The sequence below is a fragment of the Nannobrachium achirus genome (assembly GCF_963921795.1).
Source record: "Nannobrachium achirus genome assembly, chromosome: 7".
NCBI lineage: Eukaryota > Metazoa > Chordata > Actinopteri > Myctophiformes > Myctophidae > Nannobrachium > Nannobrachium achirus.
In genome coordinates this window covers 37,402,034-37,418,570 of record NC_137816.1, presented here as the reverse complement: position 1 = coordinate 37,418,570, position 16,537 = coordinate 37,402,034, and the positions used below count along the sequence as shown (strand labels likewise).

At 39.6% G+C, this 16,537-nt stretch overlaps 2 protein-coding genes across 3 annotated transcripts in view; both read left to right on the top strand.

Moving 5' to 3' along the window:
* Positions 1 to 716: 716 nt before the first annotated feature.
* On the top strand, positions 717 to 6,924 carry tmem9b (TMEM9 domain family, member B). The gene is made up of 5 exons (XM_080730651.1): positions 717 to 932; positions 1,209 to 1,300; positions 2,894 to 3,002; positions 5,032 to 5,166; positions 5,305 to 6,924. Exons 1-5 carry the CDS (start codon positions 861 to 863, stop codon positions 5,458 to 5,460), a joined length of 564 nt encoding a protein of 187 aa, XP_080586777.1. The 5' UTR covers positions 717 to 860; the 3' UTR covers positions 5,461 to 6,924.
* Positions 6,925 to 8,295: 1,371 nt separating this feature from the next.
* dennd2b (DENN domain containing 2B) overlaps positions 8,296 to 16,537 on the top strand; it is an 80,789-nt gene continuing 72,547 nt past the window's right edge. The window contains exon 1 of one of the 2 annotated variants that reach the window (XM_080730638.1): positions 8,296 to 8,415. The gene's annotated coding sequence lies outside the window, so the exon portion shown is untranslated. Of the gene's footprint in view, positions 8,416 to 13,073; positions 13,244 to 16,537 lie in introns of those variants that run through there. The other variant, XM_080730637.1, reaches the window with a different exon arrangement.

Here is a 16,537-nt window from a genome sequence, read left to right as displayed (position 1 = left end):
AGATTTATAGTTAATGTTTCATTTTTGTTTATTTTTTCTATAAGCATTGTCTCTTCGTGTAGCCTGTCTCTTCTGCACTGTAATTTTCTCTTAATAACTTATATTTTCTTAATTTCCTTCTTTTGCTTATTTAATATGCAAAGCACATAATGTATACCAGTGGTTGTCAAAGTGGGGTCCCGAGTCCCGAGTATCGCACATGTATAGGTGGTCCTGGACCACTGTGGGTGATTATGGCAGGGGTCTTCAACAGGGGGTCCCCAGAATTACTACAGGGGGTCCTCCAAATCTTTGAGTGACAGAAACTTTTTTTCTCTCCTTTTTTTATATTAACCACTCGAACCCTAGCATCCATATGAGAACTTTAGCCAAAAATAGCAGATCTACAAGCTCAAAATAGATCGACTATTTTTGGTAAAGAGCTTTGGTGTAGAGAGGAAAAAGAGCAGAATAAGTACAGAGTGAAGGGTGAAGTTGACAGTTCAAGTGGTTAAATATCTGAAAACACAAATTGACATGAATCCAAAATACACTGATGATTGTGCTGTCAAACAATGAAACTATATGGAAACTATGTACAGGTTGTGGGGGTCCCTGCTGCATCTCTCTCTCAACTAACGGCCTGAAAACGTTGAAGACCCCTGTCATAGTAGTATGGGTGATGATGTAAACTTGCCGCTCCTCCTCCGGAAACGCCAAGTCAGCTGTCCGGAAGTTCAACTTGTTTATGAAATTAGCTCGCTTGGCTTAGTTTAGCATTGCATAAAATACGCCTGGCGTTGTTTTTGGGCTGACTGTCTCTTCTGACTGCATGTTAATTGGAAACTCAACGTACAACAGCCAGTGACACATTGTACAAAATGAAAGTCTTATTCGTTTTCGAGCTTTTCATCCTGGTTGGCTTTTCACTGCTAACGCAGACTGGTGCGAAGGTAAGGCTCCGGCTAGCTTCATTAGCGTTAGCTTTATTATGACGAGACTTATCTTGTTTTCGCTGTGAATTCCCTCCCTACAGTCATAGCCAGTTCAAAATGACATTGATTTACTTGATTGACGGTGAACTAATTACACCACATAAATGTTAACATTGAGAACCTAATACACAAGAATAAGTAACTAACTGTGTGGTAATGCTTTTATGAATCATGTGATTTTCTGACGCGCTGCCAGGTCAGCAGCTGACATGTTTTGTTGTTGATTTCTTCTAGAATTCTGAAGACATTCGGTGTAAATGCATCTGCCCACCCTACAAAGACGTTGTAGGGCAAATCTACAAGCAAAATGTTTCTCTTAAAGACTGGTACACTGCCCAAATAAACATTAACAACATTCTTCCTGGGTGTCAATCGTTCACCACTGGTCGCAAGCAACTTAGATGCTATAATGCTATCTGTCATCTGAGTTGCAATATACCAACCAACCCTTGACAGCCGAAAAGTACTATCTGGTTCTTTTAAACTTTGTTAAACTCACCAAGATTTCAGCTGTATGAAAAGCTTGGATTATCCTCTTTGTACCTGTCCAGTCTTTGTTTCATAAAAATACACCATAGACAAGATACACACACACACACACACACACACACACACACACACAGGTGTTGACAGTGACACTAAGGTCACTTGTCCATCGCGGGCAAGTACGGGTCATGTTCTAGCTACTTGCCCAAAGGTCATACCCACTTGCCCGAGAAGTAAATCTTAAAGCGAATCGTCCATTATAAAATGATAGGTAAAATTTGAACACTTATTTTGTTTTACTTTCTGGGGCTGAATACACAGTATGAGGCTGGCTAGCCAGGCTACTGCTGACCTGTCCTTGTTTTATGTCTGAGAGTGAACCAAGACAAATTTCTATCAACCATCTTGACATGGCAATAAAGTTATTGAATCTTAGTTGATAGATGGATACATTCTTTGCAGGTTATTATTTTTCAAGGGTTCAAGTTTGGAAGCACTCTTTGGCAATCACTCAAAGTTGGTACACCCATTTCAAAATTGCACATAATGCAGGAGTTGAGATATTGAAAATAAATACATTGAAAATAATTGCCTGCAAGGAATTAATTAACAGAAAGTAGTTCATATGCCTTGTGCCTACAGTGGATTTTTATGAAACAAAGACTTGACAGATACAAAGATGCCCAGCTTGGGGAAATCCCGCTAAGGCAAACGCCGATAAGGCAAACACCGTTATGGAAAAATGCAACAGAGTAGCCTCCTTTTGTTATGGTGAAATAAATAAAGAATTTTGAGCAATACAATGGTTATGTCACAGTTATTGTCGGCGCCAGTGCCTGCGAAGAGCGGGCCGGGGCCGCGCGGCCGGAGTTACGAAGCCGTGGTGAATGCAATCGTTATACGGCCTGGGCAAGGGCACGATAAACGCTTGAATGGGATCATGAAACGCGATGCAGGTGAGCTCACATTTCACCATAACAAAAGGAGGTTTAGTACATTAGTTTGCCTTATCGGCGTTTGCCTTATCAGGACGTGCCCACCAAGCTTTACATACAGCTGCAATCTTGGCGTGTTTAACATTGTTTAATACAATCAGATAGGACTTTTATGTTTCCATGAATGGGCTGTCAACGGTTGGTATTGCAACTTCGTTTTTGCCCTTGGCGGATTTGGGTCTGGCCTCACCCCGAAGAGTTGGATGACCAATCAGGGCCCAGTATTGGTCTGGTCTTACCAATTGTGAGCCAAAAAAAAAACTTATAGAAGTATACCATATTAGAAGTACTAGACTCATATCCACGCAGTGATATAGTCTGACTATACAAGGCTAATTGCAACTTAGATGCCAGATAGCATTATAGCATAAGTTGCTTGTGGCTAGTTAGTTCACCAGGTTCTTAACTAATACACTACTGTTTTGTTCAATTTTCCAGCAATTGCCTTCATGTTGTTGAACCCATGCCAGTTGATGGGAAAGATGTGGAGGCGTACTGTTTACGGTGTGAGTGTAAATATGAAGAGAGGAGCTCAGGGACCATCAAAGTAAGTTGGAAGGATGGCTTAATAATTGACTACGCTATGATCAAATTGTAGTGTCTTAATTTGCTTCCTAGATAGCTGCACATCACCGCACCGTGCATCGCCGCGCCGCGAGCCAAATGAACGGCTCCCTACTCTGCGAACCAGATCCCTTCGTTCACTTCAAAGAGCCGTTCAAAAGATTCGTTCGCGAACGTCGCATCTCTATTTCACTGTTTCTGCGACGCTCCTAGCAGCTTCGTGCTGTATGCAGACTATGGGGGTGTCGTTAGCAGTCCTTTTGTTATTTATTCTATTTCAATGTCTGACTCCTATGCATGCATTTAAGGCCACATTCTCATAATATAATTCGGTTTAGTCGTGCGAATGGGAGGGGTGAAGTTGCCACATTCTTGCATATTTAATTGATACGTTTGCGCTCACACTGCACTTTGTCATCCGAAACAAGGAATCGCTGAGTCCACGTCTGTCCACGGGACATGTATGTATCCAAGCTGCATAATAATGCCTCCTCCATCGCCCTGTGTTTATTAATTCTTCAAGTTCAACTCACAATGAAACCGCAGGACCCCCGCAAAATTGCGGCACAGGCGTTAGCCTATTAATCTGCGGTCGGAAACGGGCGATCAAAAAATAAAACCAGCGGTGGCAGGAGGGACTCGCAAAATCTATCAGCAATTAACCAGACAGCAAATACTTTATCTACAAAGAGGAGAACGTCAACGTCTCTCTCTCTCCCCCCCCCCCCCCCCTCTCACTCTCTCTCTCTCGCTCTCGTCTTGCCCTCCCTGGCTCCCTATCTCTGCGCTCCGTGCGTAAAGCGTCTCCATTTGTACATGATTTGGCACAGAACGAGAGAGAGAGCGCACGCGTGCGATCAAGGGCGAGAGACCCACACATCAGCCTATATTATATTAGGCCTATAGCCTATATATGATATACAATAGTGACTCCAGTGGCACTTTCCTTTTATCTGACTGTGAGCAACTCCTCACAAATAATACACTATGCGCGATCGAGGGAGCGGTGATCAGAAATTAGCGACCTTAAGCAACGCTACGGCAACGGCAGATGACAACGGCAACTGGAAATGATCCGCGCTCGATAGATAAACCTGCCACGCCCCAGCCGTCTCTACTAAGGCAGAAGGTCCCTTCCCACGTAGCGCCTACTCCGCCTGCTGCGTGAACGCGTCGCCATGGGAACCAAAGCGTTCAGTGAAAGGGGTGGGAACCCGTCGCCGCCGAGGCTTTGCTTAACCATTTTGATCGCTACGGCGATTACGTCATGGCAGCCGTAGTCCGCCTGGCGTTGCCGTCCTGAAAATCATCTAGCTTAAACTTGCTATTAAATCAATGAGGGGAGTGGGCGGCCAGCATGGACCTTAGGCTAATGGTCAGAAATCTAATGAGAGCGGAAGGTCTGGAGGGGGATTTAACCTTTTATATATAACTATATGGATTGAACCCGCACATGGCTCTACCACAGTGTTTCATTGCCTGTATTTGAGACGGATGGATTCACGCCAACAGAAGCGTTTGCTGTAGCGAATCGAAACCACTGTTTTTTTGTGGACTTGCATTCGTTTCTTTGATTCGAAAAAGAATACAGATGCGTCTTCACACATGCCCAAACGTTGTGTATTTTCCGACAATACGTTACAGGATTCGTTTTAATCGCAATAAAACGTGCCTGTGTGAATGCTGCCTAAGAAAGTGACTTTTGTGCCTGGACAAGTGAATGGGAAATGTACTTGTCCAAAGGACAAATGCCTCAAAAGGTTGATGTCAAGCCCTGCCTTGACATTAAAAATGTTGAGCACCACAGATAAAGAAAAATAAGTCTTTCAGAAAACCATTAAGATTTCGAAGACTTTCTTTTTTAAAAAGGTATTTTTCAGGTCTTAATGGATTAACAAGTTATGTATAATACATACTTTTGAATGCTTACACACTTGGCTAATAAACTATTCAAATGTAGGATTAAGCTATTGCTACTACACACTCATGTTTTAACTGTCCATTATGTTTAGGTTACCATTATAATGTACCTGTCCATTTTGGGCCTGCTGCTTCTCTATATGGTCTACTTGACCCTCCTGGAGCCCATGCTGAAGCGGCGTCTGTTTGGACATTCCCAGCTTATACAAAACGATGATGATGTCGGGGTATGTCTTTACCTGTTCTCTTATTATTCTATTTAAATCCATCTTAATGACATTTGTTGTAATGATGGTCGTATGGCAGACCTATTCTTCTCTTCCAATCCTGACATCTAACATCCTTTTGTCATTCTTCGCTTTCAGGACCAGCAGCCTTTTGCCAATGCTCACAACGTGCTGTCGCGTTCACACTCTCGACCTAATATGTTGAACAAAGTAGAACATGCCCAGCAGCGCTGGAGGAGGCAGGTCCAGGAGCAGAGGAAGTCTGTATTTGATCGTCATGTTGTGCTCAGTTAAGCTACTCTGCTGGAAAGAAGAGCCCTGAGGTCGAGCAAAAACACTGTGACAGCCCTGATTTTCTCTCACATCTTTTCTCCTATGTTTTCTACATACAGTCTCTGTCCTGTATTTCCTAAAGTATGATTTATTACATGTTTCAGAGGTGCCCCTGGTAAAGAGATCTCGAGTTTTGTAGCAATGAAATCCTTTGTCAGGTCTTATGATTTGTCTTTCTCACAATCTTAACGGCATTGTCCTCGCTAATTTGCACAGGTACATTGAAATGTATACCCACCGTCTAGTAACTGCCAGTCTTTCCCATGAAAATGGAGGTGTTTTAGTGCACTAGGCAGCAATACATAAATTACAAAGTTTACCATGCTGACCGGTATCTCTGAATGCTGCATAGTCAGTAACTGCCTCCTGAATGCCGACAACGGGAGCTGCCATCTGTTTGTCATTTTCATTCACGGAGATACGTAAAATATATTTTTAAATTTGCTTTTCTGCTAAGTAGCAAGTAATAAGCGTCTTTAACTAATTTGATTTACATTAGGACAAATTTGTGCGACTGAAACATAAGTGGGGAAGCATCTGCTTACTCGTGTCATTTTCAGCTCTGTTTAACCAGAAGCATTTTAAAATTGCGTGAGCCAACAGGCTCGAGAGACTACACAAAACAATGAGTTAACAAACATTACACTTTAGCCAATAAACCTCAACCTGCATTTAACACTATAAACTGGAATGATGTAGAACCTGATTGATGGTCGAGAGGAACACACATCTTCCACAAACCATTGAGACTTTCTTCACTATAATTACTATTTTACCTGCCACATAAATATTTCTGTCGAAGTGGCTGCTGGAATTAACTCTCACTGGCTGCTGTCATAACTTCGGAGCATTTGGCTGGTGGTGATTTCCAGCCACTTACAAATAACTTGGACATGCTATGTTTATCAAAATGTATTGAAACCAAATTGTTTCAGCCTCCTTAAAATGCATGTTTTATAACAATCATTTGTATATACATTTCCTTTCAGTTTCAAAGATGTATCCATTCATTCTGAAATTGTGTGTTTCATGTTGAATTGCTGGTGTCAAAACTGGAAATATATTTGACATCTGAAACCCTGCATTTAATAACAGCAGAAAATGCTGTAATTGTACAACTAAAAGTAGGTGTATTGTTTTCTCTTTACTAAAAGTTTCTTATTGGAATTAGTGTACTGATGCAACTACCTAGATACGTTTAATTTATCTAATATTTTTCTGTTGGGTCTAAACTCACTGATATGAAGTGCTCCATTTTGAAGGTTCTGACAAACGTATATTGACTCATTAGTTGGACTATGTTGATATTACTGATGAGACTTATTCTGAGGTGTTTATTATTTTGATTAAGTTACGTAGTGTGAAGGGTTGGTTTGGTGTGGATTACCACCACTGGAGACGAAAGTGTTCTTAATACTTTGTACATGTGTGATACCTTTACATTTTAAATACATTTGTGTTTATGATTCTTCCATTTATTTATTTTTTGTCTTCAAATGCATACTGTAGTATGTGGAGGTCTTTCATACGAGATTGAACATACCAATCACCAATATTTTAATTTGTTCATTGCAATGCTGCTCACAAACTGATCTTTTATTGTCTAGGAAAGTGCAGTCAACATACACATTTAACATCTCCACAAACCAGAATTCAAGTGTAGGCCTACAAGCTATATGACCGAGATGAGTGAAAATCATGAGGCGAGCATCATAAGGTGAGGCAACACAAAAAGATTTACTGGAATATTTGTTAAGGTTCATGTTCAGCAGGGATTAGAATACATGCCTAGTTATCAGGTTTCGCACCTTTCTTTTTAAATTTGTTCTGACTCGGCATTATCCTACAGTCTGTCTTGTCCAGGAAGAACTCAAATCATAAAATGAACATTCATTTAGGGGGCTGTCAGTTCCTTTGGCTTCAAAGATAAAATTATGCACTATACCTGCATGGCAAAGTTAATTATAATACAATTATTTGTAGAAAGCCACAAATGACGTCCAACAAAGGAAGGGAATTTTGGCAAGTTAGTTTATTGCTCGCAAGCAACCACCAGAGGGCAGCATGACTTTACCTCCCAGCAGTATACAGAACAATAGACTAAAACAACAATGGATTTAATGGGTCAAATCATTCAAATATACAGTTGAGTTGGCCTCCCTAGTAGGCTACATGATGGCAAAGTTGTAAAACACTAGGATTAAATGTGTCCTATTTGTGACAGAGCCTAAGCCTATTTTGCATTTTGGGTTTTGCGTGGCTATCCCTTCATTCCCCATTATAGGGTAGCCTACTTTGAAGTAGACTATTACTTTACAGTTTGCACAGATTAAGAAAAGAAGGTTGATGAAAATTTGCTAAGAAATGTTGCTAAAGTTCGAGTGATGCGCAACTTTGCACACAAAAATATACTGGAAAATACTAGAAAAGTTTTCTAGTAGCCAGCCAAACTCGCCAATATTGAATAGCCTATAGGCCTACATAACATTAAAGTAATCTACATATTATGTATGGTGTTCTTCATTTAATTAATCCAGCCCTTTCTTTGTCTCATGTAAAACATGCGGAATGCAAGAAAACTTAACCTTGGTGCTGTTGCCAAACTTTCCATCGATTAAAAATAATTAATATCCTATTAAGTGGCCATCATGTGCTGCCTGAAATGTGTGAGAATCGTGAAAGTGACGATTAATCCACTTTAAAAATCTTTTTTTTTACACAGAACGTCGTCATCGTTTCCTGTGCTGTCCCCTTTTCTTTTCTTTTCTTTTTTTTCCCATTGCATGCCATTATACAGAAGAGATTACTTTCGGTGCAGAAAAAGCAGATTTCAGGGTTCTGAGGCTGAAAGCTGCAGGACGTCTGTCTGTCCAAGAATGGATTGTTGAAGAACCCCCCTAGAAATCAGGAAACCAGGTAGGCTTTAATTCAACAAATAATCGGACAATAACAGAGAAATAGGATCCTAATTTAAAAAGAAACTATTTTGTATGTAGGCTATGTTATGAAGTGATAAAAGAAAAGATAAAAACATAGTTATAAGATCATTATATTAAAAGTTATAAATGTATGAAATAGGACTCTAATTGTATTAGATCGACGCAGACAAATTGTTGCATTGATTCGGTTTTACCCTACAGAAAGCGTAGTTAGTAAAAAAAATGGCTTGCTGCTACAGATGTAGTTCAAAGTCATGGACTTATGGGGGCGCTTCAGCCATTTAGATCTTACCGATCGACGCAACCACACAATGTACAATCAATCAGTGTTACTTTAACCAGTGGTGGAAAAGGTACTCAAATCAAATGTCCTACTTAATAAAAGTATAAATACTGCAATGTAGAAATACTCCGTTACAAGTAAAAGTCTGGAATTCAAAATGTACTTGGCACGAAAGTGTTGGTATCAAAATGTAGGCCTACTTAAAGTATCAAAAGTAAAAGTAGGCCTACAAAATGTTTGAAAATAGCAGATCTACAAGCTCACATTTACGTTCTTAAATGTACTTTACACCACTGACTAACTATGAGCAGAACAAAATATGACCTTACATTTACACATAGTTAAAATAACACTGATGATTTGTCAGTATAGTAGGCCTATGTATTATTTTATTGCACCTTCAGAAAAGAACGTTTTACAATTTAAAAGAAAGACACATTGAGGCAGAGACATGCCTTATGGCATTTTGGAATATCAGATAGAGTAAAACGTGCACGTTTCAGACTCCATCAGACCAATAGAGTAATTCTTAAATTTTACATGCAATATCAATTTGGGGGTCCTTGACATGAAAATGTTTGAGAACAACTGCATTATCTTTTATGAGCAAAGCGGGGGTCCATATTTATCCTCTCCACTTGGTTTAAGTTTGAGATGTTTGCTGACACTTTAGTAAGATGCATTATGCCACAGTGGTCCTCAAGGTCTGTCACACAATAGTTGGACTTATGTTATGGCTGCTATGTGGTGAAAAGTTAAAATGCCAGTTAGCCTCATGGAATGCAAACTATGTGTCCTTGCACTGGGCAAGACCTTCTATTGAAATGTTAAAATGCTTGAAAGTTGTAATGCAGTTGTGAGCTTGTAGATCGCTGTGACTCCATACGACAAGGATAGCTAAATCAGGCCTTACAGGATGTTTGGTTAAATTATAACTTTAGGCATGAATCTTCAGTTATCATTTAAGACTGTTCCCATGTTTCAAACACTGCCAACTGAAATGTGAATATCACTTACTAGGCTACTACTATGTATTCTTTAGTCAGATTATTAATATTATTATTATGGGGTGTTAGATAATATTATGCTGAATGTTTCCAAAACTAATATTGAAAAACGATATCACAATATTGATTATGCGGTATACATGTCTCACACGATTGTCTTGCGATTGTTACTTTAAGATGTTTGGAAAATATGGATATGCTTTTTAGGCACATGAGAATGAGGTGATCAAGACCTTTATTGAACTAATTAATTTGATTGAGGCCAACTGTCTATGGTAGAAAGCCGTATATTTTCACTATCTACCAAACATTCTCAACACAAAGTAATAAGGTAGATGTAGAAGTCATATAGGTATTCCACCCACGGTCTTAGGATATGCTTATAGGTCCACATGGACACAGCAGCAGCAGCACAACTTTTAAAGGTCCCAAGCCTTGCTTTGGTAGCAGTTTTCTCCATGGGTCATAGACTGCAAATGGAGTCCATATGAAAAGCACAGCAAAAAGAGTCCTTAATGATGCCTGGGGCTATGGCACTTATTAGAATTATGTATAGCCAAACACTCACAGAGGAGGCCTTGTTTTTGCTCTCCCAATGGCATCATAATAGCTACCTTTTATCAGGAATACATTTAACATAATGTACTTTAAGATAGCCTACTGTTCATATACTCTTCATAGTGGTCATATTTGGGATATCCTACTAGTGGTCACATTTGGGACACCTTAACCTTACACACAAAGATCTGCATCATATTACTCACAATGTTCTTTCAAGGAGAGTTAGGAAGTTTGCATTGGGCAAGTTGCATCTTCTCTCTTGGTATATTGGCTTACTGTATAGGCCCAGAGGGAGGAGTGTTGATGAGGCCTGTCAACGTGAGACAACTTAATACTGGAGTTTAAAATGTTGCTTCGGGATTGCTTTTGAAATATGATAGGCTGTATATTGAACTGAACACATTAGTCACAATAGAATTCTGCAGATAACTAGAGAGTGAACTCAACCCTTTGCTGTTTCTACACTGAAAGGCTTTCATTCTTCAGTACAGGCCATTCTTATTTCCATAGCTCCGTCAACTCGTTGACCTCTGGCTATTTTAAATATCCAGATGGCAAAGAAAAAGAGCTCACAGGAATGTATTTTGTAATATAATGCTACAACGACAGCAATATACTGTAGCACTGTGGGAGGATCCTCTCAGGTTTCTTAGGACTTTATAGCTTTACAGAACATGGTCAATGGATACCTTTAACAAACATACAATACGGTACACATGTCATAGTAATTTTACTGTGTCCAGTGTGTGTGCTAAGGAAATCGCATGTTCTTCTAGTTGTGTGAGAATGGCTTCAGCAGGTGAATGAGAGGAACAGGTGAAGACATCCACAGGTGATTTTTATGGTGATTTATAGCATCTAAAGCTCTGAGGTCAACGCAAAACTAAGAGACTAATTCTAGATGTTGGATGTAGGTGTGTTATATGTTATCAGTGCTAGGTAGATATATATATATATATATATATATATATATATATATATAAATATATAATAATGCTTATGTTGGCTTGCTCTTTGTTTTCCTGTCTGATGTCATATAAGGGGGAATTGCCTTTTATGAGAAATCCAGATGGCATTGCTGTAGGAGAGTGAATTCCATGAGTATCAAGTTAAGTTTAGGTAGAACAGCTAAATAAAGTGTGCCGTTGTTTCTCACAGTTAAATGCTTAGTATTAATGTATACATTTGTAACTCAGAGTAAAATGAATTACTTTTTTTTTTACTGTGTAGGTTCTGTGAGAAATATCTTATACGGAAGGAGATTCCTTATAAGACTTTGAAATAGAAAGTACACAGTGGCAATGCTAGAGACATCCTCCTGACTTGATGTTCTGGGCTGTGATGACGGATGTCTCTATTTTGTGACTTCCCCTGTTCCCAAGTCTGTAGAATGATACGAGGTCCCAAGAGACCGAATTAACCAGGACACAATGTGTGTGAAGTATGTGAGCTATGAGGAGGGAATACTTTCTGTGTACATGTTATGTACGTGTGTGTTGTGTTGTGTAGATGTAATGCATGTACAGTATGTTGTTTAGATGGCGTGTGTGTGTGTGTGTGTGTGTGTGTGTGTGTGTGTGTGTGTGTGTGTGTGTGTGTGTGTGTGTGTGTGTGTGTGTGTGTGTTTTTGTGTTGTTGTCTTATACGCATTGTGAGCTTGTAGATCTGCTATCTTCAAAAGATTTGTATACATTTTGAATGTGTGAAATGGGACATTCTGCATAATGAGTACTTTCTACTTTCGGTACTTTAAGTACATTTTGCCATTACTTTTGTACTTTTACTCAAGTACATTTTGAATTCCATACTTTTACTTGTAAGTATTTTCTACATTGCAGTATTGATACTTTTACTGAAGTAAAAGATGTGAGTACTTTTTACACCACTGATTTGACTGATCAATCATTAGGCAGATAACACATGAGTGAGTGTACTGGGGCGTCAACTGTTTGTTTTTGATTACATGTATCCTGGAGCTGATGAAAGATTAGATTGTTGAATCCTTTTTGCTACATGGTAAAATCCATACAAATGGTTACAAATAGATAAGGCTTTCACTGTGTAAAGAAAAGAGGCACTGGTTCGCAATCTTTGTACTGAAAAGTCCATAGAGGATGTGTTGGCTCTACGAAGTATTTAGCTGCTGAATATCTTTTTTTTAAATGTGAAATGACTGTTTGTTGACTGGCACAGAATAGTCAAAATAACTTGATATACTATCTGGCTGTAAGAAAGTACATATTGAAATACATGGTGGTTTACAAGAGCTACAAGGATGTATTTGTGGTACAGCGATGCAACAGAGCCATCATGTTAAAAACAACTAGGCCTATATATATTTTTTATTTTATTTTTTTTATTTTATTTTTTTCCTTTTTCCTGAGTTAACCTAAACTAATATTACATTGACTGTAGTTTTTTCTGGCCACCTTTAATTCAAATACATCTGTTACTTACACAGTCTATAATAACAATCATGGTCCCTGTCAAAATAACTTTAAAATCATATTTAGGAATGTATTCAGAGAGTATGTGTGAATATATTGTTAGGCTGGCAACATGGCATGGCATCATCCTAAGCATTCAACTCCTGAATATGCATAATTGTGTCTCAGAGACATTGGACCAGACTGACAATAAACAAGGGAGCCTGAATGCCTGCTGGGAGGGGGGGGGGGGGGGGGGTGCATGGGGCCAAATCCTCTGCAGCCTAGAGTGGGGGGCAAACAACCCATTTCCATGGCAACAAGTCCTGCCCTCGGCTCTCCAGCAAGCTCAAGGAAGGAGGCAGTTTTTTTTTGTTGGAAAGACATGACTCGCAGTTTATTGACAAAGGCAGGTATCCGGCAAAACTTGCCAAAGTTTTTCAATTTATAGTATGCCATCGGGATTGTACATCGCAGGGAATTAATCAAATCCTGAAAATGGCCATGGATGTGAGACGCAGCTTGGAGGTAAAACGCCGATTGCTTGCCTTTCATAACACACTAACATGTTGAAGAGATCTTCAGCAGCAACTTTTATTAAGCATTTAGTAGCAGCCTATTCCAATCGGTGTATTCTCTAAAAGAAGAATCGATGCAGTCTGGTTGTATGATCGCGTAAAATGCCTGCGTAACATAAGCCTATAGACCCGGTCAACGTGCCCATATTTGGTCATTCACATTTTATACGACGTATAGTCCTATTTGCATTTGTTTGATTCTGTTTTGAATGAGAGTGATAAAAAAAACGCTACAAATAGGCTAATTGCATGTTCCAGCGAGTAGGCTATTCTGTAGAGAAGTGACAAAGTCAGCCTTGAGCCTAATAGCGATTCATTTCCAAAAATGAAGTCATGCAGAGTGCAGACAAGAACAGGCTGAGAACCGTTCTTTTGGACTCCACGTTAACGGGTTTTCCTCCTCATCTAGGATATTAGAGAATATTTCGAATGTATTTTGTCTCTTTCAGAGGATAGATCTATCATCTCTATAACTTCTACAAAGTCCAAATCACCTCAGCTATTCTACACCAGTAGGCTGTCTATAAAAAAATAGTTTTGCTTTTTTCTTTCCTTTTTTGTTCTTCTCCCTAAAAGGCTATCCATTGTCCAGATCTAACAATGACCTTTCCCTCTCACTGGCCAGCACACACAGCACACAGCTATTGTGGCCCCTCAATAGTTCCCCATGTAATGTTTGTGTGACAAGACTTTCATTAATAGAAAGTGTGATTAATACCCAATGAGCGGTTCAATTAGGCCTATATAGCCTAAAGAGTCTAAACAGGTGTTATTATTCACCACCCACCCACACGCAAGATTTTCATCTAGCATAAAACATTTTGGCATTACCAACATGGAGATATAATAATTATCATTACATAGGCTATTCCAATGAAGATTCTTTCAAGGAAATAGTTGCTCTTATTGCCTCACTGCAATAAGTTGTGGAGAAATCATGTGGTATTGGTTGCCTAATTTTAATAATGCTGTCTCCTACAGTCGTGGAATAAAGGCTACAGGACATGGCTATATGCTAAATGCTGTTCCATATTTACTTGTAGCTCTTTAACATCTCGTCTGATAGTTGTTTAAAATGATATGAACAGTGACAGCTTGAGAACCAGTTTTCTTTGATATCAGATCATTTTGGAGGCCACATAATGATAGATAAATTACAGTGCAATGTGTGGATGCTTTTTAAACAATCTACAGCTGGATAGTAGCCTACCTGTTACAATAAAACACACTCTTTGATTTCCTACTCCAAGTCTTGTATTGTTGTCCACAGCATTGCTTCTCAAAGTGGGGTCTGGGGATCCACAGGGGTCCCCAGCAAAAGTAGTAAATATAGCATCACAATAATTTTAAGTACATATATGTTGGCTATTAAAAAATAACAGATATATAAGCTCACAGTGCGTCACTTTGTGTCGCATTGCGAGCTTGTAGCCTGCATCTAGCGGGGCAGTTAAGGAGAACAATACTTCAGTTCTGGAAAGAAGCACCAAAATTTGACAGAGTGTACCTCTTGGGTCATTCTTTAGAACACTTAATTTTCAAAATGGCCGCCAGTTTTAAAGATGGCCACCTTTTTGGATGTTTTACAGAACGCCAGCCAGTTAATATCGAATTTTCATAATATTAGAGATGTGTTGTAGGTTTTAAAACATCCTGAGTTCATTTATTACACTTTTAAAGCAGCCAGAATAACCTTTCTGACTTTTGGTTGGGGTCTTTCCTCACCTGGGACCCCCCAGACAGACCCCTGAGCCTATTTCAGTAATCGCTCTGCTCCTGCTCCAGAACAATGTTAAATTAGACCTGAAATATGCTCTGAAATCAAAACTGACTAGTAGCAAATAACAGAGGTCTTCCACGGGGGGTCCGGGACCCCTGGGGGGGTCCTCAGAGCTACTACAGAGGGCCTGCCAAATCTCGATGAGATCTTTTTTTTTTTTTACATTTGAAACTTCGAATGTTTTTATGTATCCTGGTTTTATGTATTGTACTTTGATGGTTTATTAGTATTCTCAGTATTATTTATAATGTTTTTGTGTTAAACAGTTATGGTTGACAGCTATTGCAATAATGAAGGTATTTGTTATTGTCACCCCAAAACCCTCACCTTATCCTCTTATAGAGCCCATGGTCAATTACGCCCAAAGAGATTCACTAAAATACAGTATTTTCAGACATGCAGGATATATTCGTCTTCATCATCATCATCTTCAATGTCCAACCTAATAGTGTTGACACAGTCTCCACCATAGCATAGAGTGAAAGGCAGGTTATTTGAGCAGCTGCACCGTCCCTTACAACCTGCTTTGCAGACACATTTGATGAGCTCAAGTACTGCCTTTGGAGCAGGGAGAGCAAGAAACCTGACTGGAATATACCCTCCACTCTTTGAATTCCATCTATTTGCTTCGATTGGTGGAAGCACAGGGCAATTTGTCAGGTATGATTTATCCTGTATTGTGACGGAGTTGGCACGGAGGTAATGTGGTAGCAGTGCAGCACGAGTTGGAGGTAGCATCTCACCCTCTAAGTTCTTTGACAGAAATAGTTCCCATCTGAGTAATCCCAGGGTTGTTGGACCTTTTGAACTGTAAACATGGCATGCAAAATGTTCCGACTGCAATGTTGATGGAAGCTCACCAGGAGGAATGGCCAATGACATTGCCATGGTCCTTGAAGCGGTTAATGGCTTGGTCATCATCAAGTAGGCATTGACCCATGTCTTTTTGGTGATTCCAACAAATGTTCTTCCCCAGTCAGCACCTGAAAAACTACCGGTATGTACGCAAAGGAACCCTTGACATTTGTAACATCCAATAACTTGAACTCACTCGAATATATCAATTTCCTTTTTTGTACCGGAGGCAAGGACTTGATAAGGAATCGGGGTATCAGCCTCTTCATGTGTTTGCACTTCCTCAAAATCATGTCCCTTGATTAAGGTATCGTATTATGATGCCTACTTTGCCTGACAAATTGCCCTGAGCTTCCATCAATTGAAAAACAAAAAAAAAATAGATGGAATTCAGAGAGTGGAGGGTATGTTCCGGTCAGGTTTCTTGCCCTCCCTGGTCCAAAGGCAGTACTCAAATGTGGCTGAAACAAAGGTTACAAGGGACGGTGCACAGACAATTGGACTCGAGTCATGATGACTCGACTTGACTCGGACTCGAGTCGCAAATTTGACGACTTGCGACTTAACTCGGACATAAGGGCAAAAACTTGAGACTCGACGACTTGGAAG